General features: G+C 40.1%; 1 protein-coding gene across 1 annotated transcript in view; it reads left to right on the plus strand.

The window, feature by feature from the left end:
• Window positions 1-18,208, plus strand: part of DOCK4 (dedicator of cytokinesis 4) — a 262,080-nt gene extending 243,872 nt beyond the window's left edge. The window contains exons 49-59 of the mRNA XM_075727861.1: window positions 3,502-3,585; window positions 5,404-5,523; window positions 5,885-6,006; window positions 6,289-6,409; window positions 6,715-6,796; window positions 7,016-7,125; window positions 8,269-8,436; window positions 10,612-10,684; window positions 13,212-13,325; window positions 14,270-14,331; window positions 17,783-18,208. Of these exons, the coding sequence (XP_075583976.1) occupies window positions 3,502-3,585; window positions 5,404-5,523; window positions 5,885-6,006; window positions 6,289-6,409; window positions 6,715-6,796; window positions 7,016-7,125; window positions 8,269-8,436; window positions 10,612-10,684; window positions 13,212-13,325; window positions 14,270-14,331; window positions 17,783-18,208 (1,482 nt within the window). The remainder of the gene's footprint in view (window positions 1-3,501; window positions 3,586-5,403; window positions 5,524-5,884; window positions 6,007-6,288; window positions 6,410-6,714; window positions 6,797-7,015; window positions 7,126-8,268; window positions 8,437-10,611; window positions 10,685-13,211; window positions 13,326-14,269; window positions 14,332-17,782) is intronic.
• The last annotated feature ends 202 nt before the right edge of the window (window positions 18,209-18,410 follow it).

The raw sequence follows: 18,410 nt of genomic DNA on the forward strand, positions 1-18,410 counted from the left end.
TAAGGTAGTTTCTTACTGATTTCTTTCTCTTGTACAGATGCAGCTCCTCTGTATGAATTGAGGACAGAAAGTACTATATCAGTAATAGTTTTAGTTATGCCTGTATTGTGGTTTTGGGTGAGGTGATGTTAAATATGTTTAGCTTTATTGAAACAACCTTTTTGCTGCAGATAGTCCCATAAACTTATTCCAGTGATGAGTCAGTTCACAATTACCTTGCATTCTTTAGTGGTTTGTTTGGGGATTTTTAATTAAATGGTTAATTCTAACTGTATTATTATAATAGATTCCCTCCCTCCACCCTTCTAGGTCAGGAGCCACTTCTGGCTGACAAGCAAATTTAATTTTGTGTGCTGACATTCTAATTTTAAGATATTTACACATAAAATTCTTAAAAAGAAACTGAATATCTTGAAGAATCATATTTTTCTAGATCCTTCTTCTTTCTCCAAGTTTTTGAATAAAGCTATTTTCTGGAAAAATGTAGTAAGAAATAATACATATAATTAATGTCTAATGCTGGATTTGTTCCCAAAAGTTGTTCCTCATTATTATCACCTCTGAATCACCTTAGGAGAACCTTTAATGTTTGGGATGCTGTATTTCCACAAAGTTCTGTGGAATTTTGAAACCGCAGTAAAAAGAAAGGAAGGATTTTTTTTTCAGCCCAGCTTGATCTTCCTCCCTCTCCTAATAGTCTTATGAAATACTTGAGTCTGCTGGTTGTTCCTTTTCCATTGAAAATGTCAAGTTGCATAACATTCTGTCCACTTGTCTCAAAGGCTGCAAGATTCAGTGTTCACTCAACAGTGTTAAATTTGATAACACTGTATCTAAAGTAAACTACAAGAAATTGAGTCTGCTCTAGTGTTAGAATCTGTCACCAAAACTGCAACGTTATGAAAATTGTGAGACTAAAGCAAAGCAGTACCATGTTTGATGTTTCCCAGCTGCCTTTAAACAACAACAACAGAACTGTTTAGCATAGGAAAGAGCCATGAAGGGAGTCGCTTGAGAAACACAGTCATGTCAGAGGTATGTCTGGTTTGAATTACTAGTGTCAGAGCTAGCTCAGTGTCTCTGCGTAGCTTTCCATTCTTCACGAGCATGTTAAAGGTTCTAGCTTGCTCCTTTCTTATTGTTCTTAGCTACAATTCTTCATCTCCTGGACAGTCTCCATCTTTCAGTTCCCTTCTGTCCTCTCCTCCTCTCTCTTGCTATATATCTAAAACGGGACTTTTCACCAATTTGTGTTGTAAACACCTAAACTGATAGCAATAGTTGTGAGATTTGTTTCGTTCCCCCCGCCCCGCCCCATTTCACCCTCATTCTCTCTGTATGTCCCTTTTTCAGTCTTTATATGTCTTCCTGCTGTTTTGGCACTTCTTATCTTCTATGTTCCTTCTTTTTCTCCTCTGTAAATGCTTTTCTCTGCCTATGTGTTTCATTTGCTCTGTACAAAGCTCAAAACTCAGTCAGTCTTGGAGCATGTGGTCTTGAGGTAAGTGTGACCACGTCTTTACATATATCCTCCTTTGCTTTGGGCAACTTCAAGCTTTAAGTGTAAGACCCAGCAAACAACGTCCTTTGGCCAGCTTCTGCCTTCTCGATTCTGCCCTCCTCTGCCTTCTCGATTCTGCCCTCCTCTTTTTTTTTTTTTTTTTTTTTTTTTTTTTTCTTTTCTCCCCCCTCCTGATGGGATAAAAAGCAGCTCGCTCTAATTATTCAGCGCTTTGGTCAGTACTGCAGGTGTTAAAGCTACGCTTTCACTGGTTTCAATACAGAAACAGATTCCAGGAAAATCTACAGAAGTAATAGTTATCATGCAGCGCCTTCCTGTGTGCTAAAAAATGGCTGTTGACTGAACCACCGAATTTTAAAAATTTTTCTGCACGCTGCTGGAAGAATGTATTTTGTGCCCACTTACACCTCTCAAACTGCAATTTGTACTGTAACTTACATTTATTTTAGCTCCTTTACATGTGCTAGAAGAGTAGAGGCACTTTTATGATTAATTATTGGAAACTACCGGTTCCAAGAATGTTACCGGCTTTAGTCAAATTCTGATTATTTTTTCTTCTAAAGTACTGGTGATTTTGTTTGAAGTTAGATTATTACATCTCTGACTCATATTACAGATCTGTATGAATCTCAGCCCAAAACCACTGGGACATCACCTGCTTGATATTGAAAGAACATTAAGCTTGTAGCTGAGTGAAAAAAAAAAAAAAAATCAGCTGGCAGAAGTTTGGGATTTGGGATTTTAGCAAGTATCAGACGGTTCCTTTTAACAATTTAAACAAGAATTCTTGTAAGTCTACTTATCTGCAGTGAAAGGATCGTGTGAAATTAATGTTCTTCATTACCGTATCAGCATTTTCTAGACAGGTCTCAGCACTTCCTTGTTATGGGTTGTCACACCATGAAATTTTGGAACTGAATCAGGGGAAGTGGTATATTTATCTCCAGCTCCACTGCTCCCCATATTTACTAATGATTCCACATAGGAAAGATTTTAACGGCTAAAGTTGGATGGAGAACCTTGTACGAAGTATGTGATGGAAATGCTAGGACAGGTGCAAAAGGAAAACACAGCACAGAGCAGCCACTATTATCCTGACAACTCTGTGGATAGAAAACCATGTGTATGGATAGGTATGCATACAGACCTTTTTATGACAAATGCATTTTTGAGAAGGTCTAGAAATCTCCCAACTGAGCAGCTGGGCATTTTCTTCACCGAAAAATGTCAAGAATTATTCTAAACTCAATATAATCCCCTTGCAGGGTAGGATAGGTGCCATGTTAAGAAAGATGCAGTTGTAAACAAACAGGGGAGTGCTATGTCCAGGCCGTTGCTGGTGGGTAAAATGACTTTGGGATTCTATAGCTGGTACAGCTTGAGCATTGGAGATGGGGTGGAAAGTCATGTAAGCTCATGAACGCACCTGGATGTTGGTCAGACGCTTCTGAAGTGAAAAGTGTGGCTCTTTGACATCAGTGTCACTGTGAGTTCTTTAAAACATTATTTATATTGAGTGAATAAGAAGATAATGTCACAGCTCCAAGACATATAAGAGCACACAATTCCACACCGTTCTTAAGATATCTTTATATTTAAGGGACAATGAAGCTCCTAGTATGAAAAGACAGGAAAATCTAACTCTTTGTAAATATTTGAAACTCCTGTGTCACAATGGGGAAGAGATACTTAGTTCAGGTGACTGTGTTTGGTTTCAACTCTCATTTGCAGGTTTCCAAATTTTATTCAGGATCTGTTCTGCATATTGAATAACTGATAAATTCCACTCAAGAGTGGCTACATTTTATTTGCCCATAGTCTCCACCAACGCATATGTGACTAATTTAGCATTTATTATCTTCTGTTGCAGTAAAAAGAAGCTTTTGTTTCAAAAATACCATCTAGAAACTTGTTTTTTAAAAAAAAAGCGATATGTTTTTACTCACTTTTATGTTACTTTCTGATTTTATTCTGCTTAGGCATTCTTTGTCAAAGAATACATCTTGAACCATCCAGAGGATGGAGAGAAGATCACACGTTTGAGAGAGCTGATGCTCGAGCAGGTAAAGTGGAGAAAAGACTGACTAGGTGGCCTGCTCACCTGTTTTAGCTAAAAGTGTCCCAAAATAAAATATAAAATTTCGGAGGTTAATAATTGTCCAGTGGTCTTCAGTATCTTCTGAATTAGATTCCAAGTACACAGCAACTTCCTATACAAGCAGGTTTCTGGGTCATGTTAATATTTTTTCACTAGTCCTTTTCATCATCATCTTAATGACTTCAAACTTTTCTAAATTGAAGGTTGAATGAGAGGCAAGTTTTTGTCTTGTGATGCTCATATGCAAATATTTGCATAACATTTTACTGCTGCTACAGAATAAACATTATCTCATTAAAACATTTGATGGCTTCAGCAAATATTTGTATGACATATTTTACCAATACAAACATTTTCACTACAAGGTTTAATAAGAGGAAAAAAACCCGAAAAGTGTTATTACAGCGGAAGTAGCCAAAGTAGGTAGTAAAAGAAACACCAAGTAGTTAGAGGTGAGTATTCTATGCATATGATTTTTGTATTGTTTCTTCATTTATTTATAAGACAACAACCTACCAGCCTCAAATATGAAGTGTCTCCATTTGGAAATGCTGAAATAAATTATTTTGATCAAATGGTCTTATTAAGTATTTCAGCTTTTTTAACTAACATTTGCCTATCTTTGCTCTATGCAGCACGTTGAAATTTCAAACTTCATTGCCAGCTTGGGATAAAGAGGTCAGAGTATTGGAATTTGGCAAGATGGAAATTACTTTTTTCATCAGCATTGTGGTATCTTTTGGTCCAATCAGCTGAAGGGACAGATCTCAGTGTAAATCAGAATAGGTTCACTGAGCTCGCTTTAATTTCATTTAGATAAAGTATAGTAATTTACTTCGCAGCTTTGGTTTTTTTCAAGCTGTAGTTAATCTCGCTAACCCTTACAATTTAAAATGGGAGTTAATAACTTCCTATGACAAAAATGTGAATTCCAAGTGATAGCGGTTAAACCCCGTTTGGCACCCGCAGATGATATAACAGAAAAGGCGGAGCGCTCGGAAGGGGCGGGATGGCTCTGTGTGCGGATGGATGTGCTGCAGTCCTGACCTCGGGTCAGTGAAGCTGCGCAGCTGCGTGCCCGCTCGCAGGCTGCCTGAAAACGTCAGCTAGTAGCTCTCATCCAAAGATATTACAGCATAGTGTAGCTATTTTGTTTTTAAATTTGAGTTTATCTGATTCCTCATGTAACCAGTTCAGTATTTTAAATGCCTGTGACCAAATTTGAGCAAGATCAGAGTTTTAGCATTGTTATTCTGAAGCTTGTCATGCCTTGCTTCAGGAATATACATAAGGCCACCGCTTACTGAGGTCTTTGGGGAGTTGGAATAGGATAGGGAACCATGGACTACATTGGAAATATATTACAGGGTCTCTGGTGGATGTGGCCATTGCTGCTGTTTCATGCTTTTTATAATGGTTCTTGTAGAAAATGTCTTTCTATTTAGGGTTTAGAACTGCTCCTTTGTAAAGTTGCCATTTAGCCAAATTTTTCACTACGTTATCTGTAGTGGTTTCTTATATTAGAGTTGAATTTGCATAGGCCAAATCTTTGGGAAAGTTGAATAGTAAAATAGGAAGAGGCATAAGTCCTCTTGTGTATTGCTGGTTTTGGCCTTAGGTCTTGTTTGATTACAGGTCTGTCAGGGATTTAGATAGATGCTTTTAATACAACATGCATTTTGTTGGATTTTTTTTTTTATTAGTATCCTAATTGATGATGAAAGCTTAAAGAAAATGGATCAAAAATATATTTTTCCTCTCTTTCCTCCTGTCTCTTCTGCAGGCCCAGATTCTAGAATTTGGCTTGGCGGTGCACGAGAAGGTGGTGCCCCAGGACATGAGGCCATTGCATAAAAAGCTGGTGGATCAGTTCTTTGTGATGAAGTCAAGCTTGGGAATACAGGTACATGAGCAGGTGCATGGATAAACCAGGAGACCAGTTAGCTGCAGTAAGGGTTGTTTAATTTTCCAAAGCAACAAATAGTGACATCTTTCGGTTGTTTGTCCACATTACAACTTGTAGCATTCTTAATAGTACTACAAAGCAAAGAGAAAGTTAATAAACTTTCCATACAGTGTAGAAAAAAATAGTCACATTTTACTAAAGGGAAAGTATCATCAACGAAAAGTTAAAATATTTTTCTTACTAATGATGAAGCTGGTCCAAAATGCAGATAAAACTATTCAAATGACTGCCTGTATCTTACAAAATGCTTAATGATACTATGTTAATTTTAATTAATCTTCTTTTAACAACTCGCCAGGAATTTTCTGCCTGTGTACAAGCTAGCCCTGTTCATTTCCCGAATGGAAGTCCTCGTGTATGCCGAAATTCCATACCTGTTTCTATGAGCCCTGATGGTGCCAGGGTAATACCACGACGCAGGCAAGTTAAATTACTAGAAATTGGTAGATTTTGTTATGCATGGAAGATGACCCTTAAAATACTTCTATTGCGTGCACGCTTCCTTGTATGGTCTGCCTGAAGCACCTTCAGTCATGAATAGCTGATACATTTTCTGTCTCTCTCTCTTTCTCCCCCCCTGCTTCCCCCACCAATAAATCCAAATTAAACTGTGGAGGTTAATAAACATGTGCTGTTTTCACATGAAAAATTATGACTGTCAACTACAGTTAACCATTTGGTATTTCATTATTCTTATAATAGTCCTTTGAGTTACCCAGCTGTCAATCGGTATTCATCCTCATCACTGTCATCCCAAGCTTCTGCTGAAGTCAGCAATATCACTGGGCAATCAGAAAGCTCTGATGAAGTTTTTAACATGCAGGTACAAATTATTGTCATTCTTCAAACTAAACAGAATCTTTCTTATAAGGCTATTTACTCAATTAGTGCTTCTATTATTTCATTCAAATCTCAAAGTTACTGCTGATACTTCTTTTTAAAAAACAAATCTTTAAATCTTTGTGTAGTTACATTACTGCTCTTTATACTGGTTTGTTATTTTGAAATACTGAGAAACTAGTCTAACAAATTACAAGTTCTTTGTTTTAGTGAGAAGTATGTTATAAATTTTTGTTTTCCAAACCAGTAAATGTGATGTGGTAACAACAGCATCTCTTCTGTATGCAGCCTAGTCCATCTACCTCAAGCCTGAGTTCTACTCATTCTGCTTCACCTAATGTGACCAGTTCTGCTCCATCCAGTGCCAGAGGTCAGTTGCTCGTCTCCTGTGGTAAACCAAATGAAATGATTCTTGATACATTGCACAGCTGAATTTCTTTATGGTATCACTGATCAGACATCAAATTTAGCCAACTGATTGAGAATATGAATTATCGGGGACAGAGGATTTTTTTTTGTCATAACTGTAGAATTGAAATGCCTGAGTTTCACTGCATGAATTTAATCACTTGACACATTTATATTCTAGCCTCTCCTCTGTTGTCTGACAAACATAAGCATTCCCGAGAAAACTCTTGCCTGTCTCCCAGAGAGAGGCCCTGCAGTGCCATCTACCCTACTCCTTCGGAAACCTCCCAGGTAGGAAGCTTGTTGGGAGGCCTCAAAACACAAGTAGCTAAGAAGATGATAAAGGCGTTTGTTGAACTTCGAGCAGATTCAGCGTCTGCTCGTTGCTGTTAATTTTCAAGGGCTTTTTTTGCTTTTTATAAGTAAATACTCTAAAATATTTTACATGAAAGAGATGTGAATAGAATATATAGTGCTTGATCACATTTCTGCTTTGTCTAGATTTAGATCTCGTTCTGATAAATATCAAAATATCTCTCTCACTGCAGTGAGGGAGATGCAAAGACTTACCAGATGACACAGCCCGCTTGTGTGAAACAGCAGTGTTTGTTCAATCTAGGGAAGAAGAAAGAAAAACTCCTATCGTGGCAGTTGTCCATGTTGACCTCCCCTTTATTTCTTCTGAAATAGCTAATCCTAGCCACTGTGAGATAATAGTCCACTCCATGTGGCAATTCCTATTTCTCAATGTAGTTTCAGAAAAGAAAGATAGACATTTTGTTACTCCAGAGAAAAGAATGAGTTGAGTCCTTACCTTAAAATTAGTTACATAGGTCTGTATGAAATTTGTATCTTTTGAGTTATCTGAAATGCAAAATGAGCTTGGTGAGCTGGCCAATTTTGAACTCTTATTTCATCTTTTCTTCTTAATGGACCTACTTTCCTAAAGTGCTGTCCTTTAACACAGTTGCTGTTTTAATCCGTGCCGACACACAGTACACCTCTTGCTGAAGCTGAGAAAGATGAGAACATAAGTACAGTGTGAAAGGCTCTCCTCTCAACACCAGAAATTTTGCCTCTGATTAAAAAAACAACTTGGTAGTCCAGGATCCTTTATTTTAGAAATGATTTGTTGGTTTCTCATTAGTTGTATTCTTGTCCCTTGCTGCTCCATTATTGAATTGGCTCTTGATTTAATTTTTTCCTCTTTTCTGTTTAAGCCCTTATGCTGTTACCTCAGGGCTTAAGAAGTAATACTGAAGCTTAGCCAGACTCAGGGGAGGTTCTCAGGAACTATTTGCTATATATCTGTGGGGCACTTTCTCAGTGGTAGTGGAGCCAAACCAACATACAGGAAAGACCAAGAGATGTTCTTCAAGTAAAGCGGTTTTACAGTTTGCCGCAAAGAAAAAATTATCCCATTTTTGCTCCCAGACTGCAAACTCTTGCTTTGCCAAGTGGAATGTGACTTCTATCCCCCACTCTACCCGAGATTCGATAAGGGAGGCTGAGGAGCTCGTAGGCCCAGTCTCCGCTCTCTCTGAGACTCGCCCGGCAGGAAAATCTCCTAATCTGTCTCTACCCTCAGTGTCCCAAGAGAGGGTAAGTAGAAAATTAACTTGCTTCTACAGTGAAGAATGTTTCGAAGGTGAGAAGGTCTGACAGTTTCTTTCTGCCCTTATAACCATAAATGAGGATATATCTTTCTGGGGAAAGGTGCAGTTTCTTTCTCTGGTGCTCTATTCCCCGAGCAGTAAAAATGGACTGTGACCAGAAACAAAATTCTGATTAAGAAGGGGAAAAGAAATCCTCAGGACAATTGTAAGGAGATATCTTGGAGATACCTGCAACTTCCATTAGAATTTAGATGCTCAAACTGTTCCTTTGTCCTTTCTATTTGTATTCTAACACCAGTTAACTTCAACAGTCTTGGTTGGAGCTTCACACTAAGTTAATGAGGAAAGGACCACCCATTTATGAACGTCTTTGTTACGGCTTAATGAATGCAACTTTCACAATAGTTTTTCAGCTGGGAAAGATGAGATACACAGGCAAATTCCCACACTTCAAGTCCAAATCAAGTCCTTTCAGGCCATAGCTAACTCATTTAAGGAAGTTTGATGGACTTCATACAACAAGACCACAGCACTACTGCATCTGCTTTCCTCATTGAAATTGATGCTCAAGTTTATCTATGTACAGCTGTTTTCAGTCAGCATCCATTTGTGCTTGCTTTTTGATCTTTGGCTGAGTGATTGTACAGTGTCTCTCCAGCTCTTCCCATACTCTGAAGAGGAACGCCTGCTGTCATTGACCAGTCAACAAGCCTCCTTAGTTTTTGCACTATTATTCTTCCTAATGGAGCTTTTTGAGTTTTGCATTTTTGGGTTTTTTGCGTCTCATTAAGCATCCTGTGATTGCTCTTGTTCTTCCATATGGTTTTATATTTCATTATTTTAGTATGTCCTTGTTTCTCTGTATTTCATTCAGCTTTTGTCTCTATCTCCTCCAATTTCAGTTGCTTTTTCAGCCTTTGCTCTTTACCTTCACAAAAGAAAACAGACTTCAATACTTGTTCACCAGATCCTAGTGTGCTGCAGACTCACTAGGCAGTGAACATTCAATCCAGACCAGGCAGGAACACATGATCGCATTTTGTGTTACCTTAGAGTACACACGTAGTTACACCACCTCAGTTTAATGGTAACTCCATGAAAACAGATATTACCTGAACCAGTATGACTCTAGTACAGCATAGATAGGCAAATCTAGCATAGCTCAAAGTCTACCAAAACATTCTCTCTATGAGATGTTTTAAGTCAAGTTGAATTGGCCAAGTATTTGTTCCTCACTTTAACACAGAGCTGCAACATGTTAGAGCAATGTTGGTTACTTTGCAGCTGGGTTTGCCATCTTGTGGAACCACAGCATAGTGCCTTGCTGAGTCAGCATGGTCCTCTGTCAACACTGGAAGGAGATACAAGAATAGGATTTGTTTTGATTTCGATTTCACCAATTGTCTGATCTTGCTTTAAAAAAAAAAAAAAAAAAGGAAGGAAAAAAAGTAAAGTTTATCTGTTCTCATTTCCTTTGGAAAGTACATCTGAATTACTTGTAGAATTAACTGTATGCTGTTTACATCTGTTATCAAGATAAACCAGTGACCCACAGATTATCTGAATGCTGCTAAAAGCAGTAACTAGTGGAATTTTAAAATTGTTTCATAAATTTACTGTGTTTAAAAAAAAAAAAAAAAAATCAGAAAAGGAAAGACAAACACACTTTATGGGTCAGCTCTTATCCACAAGAGAAGCAAGAATGCTGCTACCAAAAAAGTCAGGGTTGGAAATAATACACAATGCTCTTCTAAGATAACAGCCATAACTTGAATATTGTCAAACATTACACCTTGTTCAGAGCCTGATTCTGCAATGAAATTATTGCAAATCTATCCCTGCACTTGTGTTTAGCAATCTACCAAGATACCACTTGAGGAATGAGCCTTATTGTGTTTTTTAGGGAGCTGGAAACTGTCAGAACTCAGTACATAATAATCTTCCCTGTGATTCCAGTGTGCGCAGTTTTCAGAAAACTAGTCTACTCCCTATTTGTATACACATATTTTTATTAAACTATTTATGTTCTTAGGTGATGCTTATCACTACCTCCCAAGTAGACCTGTGTGGTGGCGATAATAACAAAAAGATATTTGTTTTCTTAAAGGCTAATGAAATACAACAGTAGCTATGCATAAACCATGCTGTTCTCAATTTACAGAGAATGCTGTTTAATCATATTGGAGATGGTGCTTTGCCACGAAGTGATTCCAGTCTGCCTGGCCCTGACAAAGGTGAGTGGAAATGCTGCACCATACCAATCTTGGAAGCAATGAAAATATAATTACTCTGTCATATTCCTGTAGAATGCTAATTCTTTTGAGCATATATTGTCATCTCCAAGTTTCAAAATATTCTAACTAACTAATTAAATTATGCTAACAGTCTAATTTTCAAAGCACTTTGCCAAAAAGGGGGGAACATGGTGTTTGTTTGAACCGAGTGTTGCACTCGGAAGAGCCCAGAAGTTTGCAGGAAGGGGTGATGGAGCAGCAGGTTGCAGCAGGCTGCCTGTGGAGTTGTCCTTTCTGCTTCTCAGGAGAGACATATGGGGTAATGAACCCTGGAGATGAACTTCTGGAGACTGGGGCAGAGAGAAGCTAAGGAGATGGATAGAGGCCTGAAGTTTGGTACCTGCAAGTCCTCTCTACCAAATATAAGTCACTGTGCTTTTGGTTACACTTTGATGGAAGAGAAAACATCAATTTGTGGTGTGTTGCTTTTTTATTGTTTGTTCTTTGGTTGTTTGGGTTTTTTTTTTTAATTAGAGTAAATGAGAAACCTATGAATTTCCATAGACAAAATATTGCCTTCTATAATTTTGCACATGGGGAAATTCAATATTGTTGGCACAGTTATTGTGCCAAGATTTCATTATGTGCTGCACACCCATAATATGCTCCATCATTTTGTGATGCTCTGCCCTTTGTGGTACCTGAAAAAAGGGTACAGTAAAACAGGTGTATTGAAAATAAATATTTTAAGAATATAGTCTAACAAAAACTGACCAGGAATCAGATTTTCATCAATAAGAGCTGATTTTTGTAAGTATTTTTCTCCAATTTTTTATGAAAGCTCAAGTGTGGAATTTTTCACAGGGCTGAAAAACACATGAAATAATTTAACATGGAAATGGAAAAACTTTTCCCCTGGCCTATGCAGCCAAGTACATTACAGAATTGTTAAAATAAAATATTATCTCCTGGAGGCTTTAGCAGTCCAAACAACTGACTGCTTGGATGACTTAAAAGAAGAAATGGCTTGTCAAGAGTTTCAGGAATTTGAAGTACCCAGGTCTGGTGCCAAGTCATTTTTAGGATGAGGGCAAAACCATACTGCTAGGTGACAGCCTACAATAAAAAGCAAATAATGTATTGCATATTTTGGCAATAAAAAAGCAAAATGGTCCTCTAGAAAACAGATTATTCTGTTCACTGTTCTCCGGGTCAAATATTGTGCAATTATACTGTAACAATATTGTTACAGATATGAAACAATACAAAAAGTACAGTACAAATAATATTTAAGTCTGGTGTATACTGGTCTAGTGGGATTCCAGTCCTTCTGAGAGCCCTTGGTGTTGCTATAATAGCAATAATTGATACCATCAGTTAGCAACAATACTTTGCTTTTCAATTCATCTTTGTAAATGAGCACAGAGTCCTTGCATGTGGTCCTCTACTCACAACTATGAAATAAGCAGACAAGGAAACTGTCATAGCAAGGCAAGAGGTTTGAGGCTTTGAAAGGGGGGGGCAGGGGGCATTTTTTGGTGGGGGGGGTTTGGTGGGGGGCAGAAGGGGCAAGGTTTGAAGCAGGTTTTTTCCACTTTCTTACAGGATACGTAAGAAAAATTGTGGATTTTAAGTTAGCTTTTGCCCTGTCTTTCTGTTTATCTGACTTCTTTCCAATATTGGTGGCTCCTTGGTAACATGAGAGAATCCAGCTCAATTAAGGAAGGTGTTCCAGGCCTTATGGGATCATTCAATTATAAAGTCATAGAATTTGGTAAAAGTCACACAGACAAATGCAACAGCCAATTTTATACATGTCAAGGTGATTGTCAGTTTACATGATCAAGCAGAGATCCTCAACCATGGCTACAAACAGTGACTATAAATTTTCTTAGTCCACAATAATTTTTTCATTTGATTTTTTTTTTTCCCCAGTCATCTTAATTTCTTTCAATTTTTACTCCCTCCATTTTACGCCCTTCTTTCCAACTTCTTTCAGTTCTGAATTTGTAGCCTATGCAGGCGACAAAAGACTGTTAGTACTGAAAATTTTCTGAGGGAGGTTGATTGGAATTTGGTGAGTACCTTTCCCTAGTCCCTTCTGTATATAAAATGAGTTAATGGAAACAGTTTATGAACAGTCTGTTCCCCTCTGCCTAGAAACCTTTAAATAGGAGTCTGGTGCAAAGATAAACTGATTATATTAACAGGCTTCAGGCTTATCTCCCTTTGTGGCTGGATTTGCAGTGCACCAGAGTGCCATCTCAGCTGCTACTGTTGTTGATGGTCCCAACTGCTGTACAATCACAAACTGACCTGAGGGCCAGATGCATACATCAGGCAACCAGAAGATTGACAGCCATTATTAAAGAGCTTTTCAAATACTGATGTAATCATGAGAGCTTTACAGGCATGCTTGTTAAGTTGTTTAATGTTTTCACTCTGTGTATTTTTACCCTCATGGGTAAAAGCAAGTCAGAGAGCTAGAAGTGTTGACGCCTATATTGGCTTTTTCATTCTTTTCCAGCTGTGAACACCACCCCTAGCAGCTGGAGCCTGGACAGTGGGAAGGAAGCCAGAAACACATCAGAAAGTGGAAAGCTTATATCTCCTCCTGTACCACCAAGACCCGCACAGACTGGTGAGTTAATGGACATTTCAGGCTAAGCTCCAGTAAAAAAATTACCGCTTAGATTCTTTCCACTCAGATTGATTTTTAACTTCTTGGGCAGGTTAATTTATTATTTGATTACTTACATGGAAGGCTGTAGAACTGCCTCCACAGGTATTTTAATCTCATTAATGTTCTCCCTAGCATTCTGTTTTCAACACTCAGCCCCTTAACGACTGAGTCGTTTCAGACACTTCGTGCTGGTACTAGGGAGGATGATCAAATTTAATCTTTTGATCTTATGATAATTGGAGGTTAGGAGTCAGAAATGATCATTAGCGACAAAGAATCTTACTAGCCAGAAAATGCACAGCAATCATGGAAGTACATGAGTTCTGTTACTATAACCAATTTGCCTTTCAAAAGATTAATTTCCATTTAAAGGAAAGGCTGCTTAAGTGATACTATAAATATAATTGTTCTCGAGGGAGCGAAGATGTTTTTTGTGTTTTAGACTTATGCCTCAAAGTATGTCCAGGCATGTTCGCAGTATATTTACAGGTAAGTGTTTGATATAAGTACATTATGTGTTGTCTTTTTTCTTATTTGACATACAAATATATAATATGTTTCTTAAGAGAAGAAGAAAAAGAGGAGGGGAAAAGTTATTATACTGACTTTTTTTTAATCCTGTTATCATTTGGTAGGATATAAACCAATTTACAGTGATACAAAATTTGTCAGAGAAGATGGATGCAGAAATTTCTTATACTTCATTGGTTGTACTGCAAGATAATCCTGAGAACAAAGTAAAATGAACAAAAATCTCTAAAACTATTTGCAGCCATCGGGCAAGTACCTAGAGCGAACCCGAGATAATGCTTGTGCATAGAATGATCTCCTATCCACTTCAAAAGATTTCTTAGTGAAAATTGTCATGCCAAGAGTGCACTGAAATCTTTCTGACTTTACAGCATCACCAGCAAGACACATAGCCTCCGTTTCCCCTTCTCCTGCTGGCAGATCACCAATGAAGGTACTGTCTTATTTCAGTGAATCACCTTTGTGGGACAGGTTGTATGCATTGTGGGGTAGATAGTATATATTCAATATACATTATTTGTGATTATATTGTGTTTTTCTTTTATAGACCAGCCGGGTTAGCTCAGTTGGTTAGAGCATGGTGCTAATAACGCCAAGTTCACAGGTTCAATCCCTGCCTACTGCAGGGGGGTTGGGCTCGATGATCTCTCAAGGTCCCTTCCAAACCAAAAGCATTCTATGATTCTATGATTCTATTATCGTATGCCTGTACAAAACCCATTCACAAAAATAAGTAGCCATAACAATTACAGCAGCTCTGAAGATTTTCAAAACTGCAGGCAAGAAACTTAATCTTCAGGCTCTTTAGCCTCTCAATATTAGGCTTCTCACCTACATGGATACTCAAGCTCACCTGAGTCAATGGACAGAAGGGAGAGTAAGAAATAAACATAAGACATGCGCAGTGATCCACCTAGTCCAGAATTCTGTCTCCAACAGTGGCAGAAGGGGAGATGCCAGCTAAGGAGAACCTGTTGTGCAACCCATTCCTCTTACTCCTCCAGCATCCAGAGCTGTTGGATTAGAGGGTGCGTTAGAGAGTAATCCCTGCTTCAGTCATTTTAATATCTATTTCCTCTGCAGAACAATCCAGGAAGGTTTTGTGAGAAATTGGAAGTAGTCTGAAGCCTGCCAGTAGGAAACATTAAGCACAGGCTGTCAATAAGCATTTGTTCTTCTCTGGCAGTTAAACACCCATAGCAATTGCGGATCCAGGCTAAACTGAGCAGGTGTCATTTCGATTTCAAGATATTTGAATGTGCTGGTACCCACTTGTTGCACAACAGCTTATTGGTTGGAAATCTTGACCAGGAAATCTGTCTTCCACACTGGAGGACGTGAACATGCAGCTGGCATATTCCAGGCAAACCCCGGCATTGACGGACAACATTATTCTCAGGGATAGCCTCTGTCACCTCACTGAAGCAGAGAGAATTCTGCAGTTAGGAGTATGGGGGTCAACAACCTGGAAGGAGAGCAAATAGAAAGGAGCATGACTGGTGCTTCAGGCACTCGGGTGCGAGGGCAGAGGGAGGCAGCCCTGCCAAAGTGGTCCCTCAGCTACCCAATGCCTAACTAATGCTGTAGACGTACGCATCTCCTGAGGGGGAGGAAAGTGGCACCCCAAAATGCCTCCTTTCCCCTTAAGGTCCCTAATCAAAAGCCCACAGACATTCTCCCATTTGTCATCCCATAAGCCTGGAACATTTCCACTTGTGGCTGCACAGTGGTCCAGGTTCAACACAGAGCAATTGTACTGGCCATCAGAGTGCCCCGTAGACCTATTAGCATAGGACCGAAGTGAGCACCCATCCCAGGTTTCGCACTAGCTGCTTACTAGGAAGCCCTTCAGAGCACTAGGATCTTGTACAGAAGGTGAGCAACTCTTCCTTTTTTCCTGAATGGACTTGGTACTGATGATTCTTAAGGGTGTTTCAAGCTGGTCCTAACATTTTCTTCTAAAGGCCCGGACAGAATTTAAGCATTTTACAGCCAAAGTCTGGATTGCTGCTTTGGAGAGGAATGCTGGCCCAGAATACTTCTGAGAGTTGCTGGATCTCCCTTTGAGCATCCATGAATTTCCAGACTGTTTTGGTGTCTAGACTGTTACTCACTACTAGTACAAGCAGTCTGCACTGCTGTCAGGAACCAAGTGCTTACCCCTGCTCAGCTCCTGAATTGAAGCGGGCAGGGTTTACACGTATTTGCTTTTGTTCTGAATGACAAAAGCAAAGGTCCTAAATCTTATTTATGGTCACTTAATCCAAGTGTCAGGCGTTCTTGGAACTTGAAGCAATTACATCTTTTATTGAAAACCTTGACCCTGAATGTTTGTGGGGGTAGGAGTGCAGCTGCAGCCTCCTAACATGCTGAGAGGAATGAAACCTGAAACAAGTAGTTCAACAGGCTCCTCACAATGTCTGAAATGTCTTCAACACTTGCTCTGCTTTTCCCTAGCCACATACAGGGCTCAAATTTTAGCCTTCGTTCCAACTGTTACATGCTGCTGCCAGTGAAGGCCATCTTAGTACAAAACCCAGTGATGTCAATGAAGATTTTTTTTTTCCATTGCTTTCAGTGCACTGTGGATCCAGTCCTAGATGGATAACTAAGATTATCTCAACAGCATAAAGTCAGTGCATCCAGCTCTATACACCTATGCCCCTCTCCTTTGCCTCCCCTCCCCACCCCTCGTTGCACGGCTCACACTCTCACCTCAAGCTGAGCAGCTGAGCGCCAACCAGTCTAGCAAGAATTGGGCTGAGAAATTTGTCTTTGATGTGATTTCTCCATCCCTTTTTTTAGCCTGTGCTTGACGCCATTAGGTCTAGATTGTCTCAGATGGCTCCAGTCAAAATATGCTGCAAAAAATTTTTAACTTGCAAAGTATGGTCTAACCTTTTACAGCTTTCGGGTGAAGTTGCTTCACTAGAATAGGACTGCTCAATGTTTTTAGGTAGGGCTTTGCTGTCCCTGCCTTTTATTCTTCATGAGCACTGTTGTTGCCGCTTGGGCCCTCAGCTCCCCATCCCTCACCTTCCCCCACAAACCTGCGAGGCTGCTGGTGCAGCCATTCGCACCCTTTGCCCTCCGTTGGACCCTCGTCCCTGGGGCCCGCAGTGGTGGCTTGTGTTCCGTGCAAGCAGCACGGCGTGTCCAAGGAACGCCTGGGAGATGGGGGAGAGGAAGGGTGGAGCAGCTGTGGTTCAAAATGCTGTCTGCAGCAGCAGCGATGCCTCGCCTCCTGCCTTCCTGCTGCTGCCCCGGGATAGCAAGACGAGCTGCGAGCCGAATGGGGCTGGCACCCCGCGGCAGCTATTGGCTTGGCATCCGCTCTGCGCTTCACCCCTGACGTCGGTATTGCGACACACTCGGAAATGATGCCACGATGTGAATGCACTTCTCATTGCATGACGGTACACTAAGAGCGTGAGGAAAAGCTTTGGAAAATGAATTTGGAGTGTGAGAGACTGAAGTAGCAGCAGCGACTGGGATGCAAGCCCTGTGCTTGGGCGTTAGGGGGCAGGACGTCACTAGGTATGCCCTGCGCGGGGTTGTGCGTTTCACTCAAAGTGTGGCAAATTGAGGGTTCGTTTTAAAGGCTTCCAGAGTTTTCCAGGTAATTACCATAGTAAGATAACATTTAAATACAGTTTTACTTCCACTTACATGAATTACTGGCACGAACACTGATTAAGGTGTACCTAGGCACTCTTGCAATGAGCTTTTTATTGGTCTTTTACTGGATCTTCATTAAACAGGAATGCAGCCGTTCACGTTTGCAGAATCTCTGTGCCGTATCTGTGTGCTTTCAGTCTGAGCACAGAAACGCTCTCCCTCGTGTACTCCAGGTAAATTCTTCTTCTGCCCTTTCTTTTGAGCAGGGGTCTGTGCAATCATTCACACCGTCTCCAGTGGAGTATCATTCCTTGGGGGTCATATCCAACTCCCCGGTGCTGTCGGGGAGTTACAGCAGCGGCATCTCTTCACTCAGCCGGTGTAGCACGTCGGAGACGTCGGGCTTTGAAAGCCAAGGCAGCGAACCAGCAGTGACTGTCCCAAGCTACAGCGTGTCCGAGGAGCCTGTGAGAAAAGAAAGTAAGACCCCGCCGCCTTACAGCGTGTACGAGCGGACTTTGAAACGCCCCGTTCCTCTACCTCACAGCCTCTCCATCCCGCCCGCCGCGGACCCGCCGGCGCTGCCGCCCAAGCCGCAGCTGGTCCGGCCAAACAATCTGGAAAACAGCAGCAGGAGGACTGAGCAGGTTCCCCGGCCCAGGCCTCTGCCCCGCAAAGTCTCTCAGCTATGAGAAGCCGCTTTTGTATTTAATTGCAACCAATTCTTTACCGTTTAAGAAATAATATTTTTTAAAAATGGTAAAATGCGTTTAGTTAGGCACTTTAATATTTCGCCCACCTTTTCTTCTGAGTAATTTTAAAATGCTTATTAATATTATGTTGCACATTTGAAACGAAATTACTAATTTAGGTTGCCAGGTATTATAGGAAGCA

Source organism: Pelecanus crispus, chromosome 1, assembly GCF_030463565.1.
Source record: "Pelecanus crispus isolate bPelCri1 chromosome 1, bPelCri1.pri, whole genome shotgun sequence".
Classification (NCBI taxonomy): Eukaryota; Metazoa; Chordata; class Aves; order Pelecaniformes; family Pelecanidae; genus Pelecanus; species Pelecanus crispus.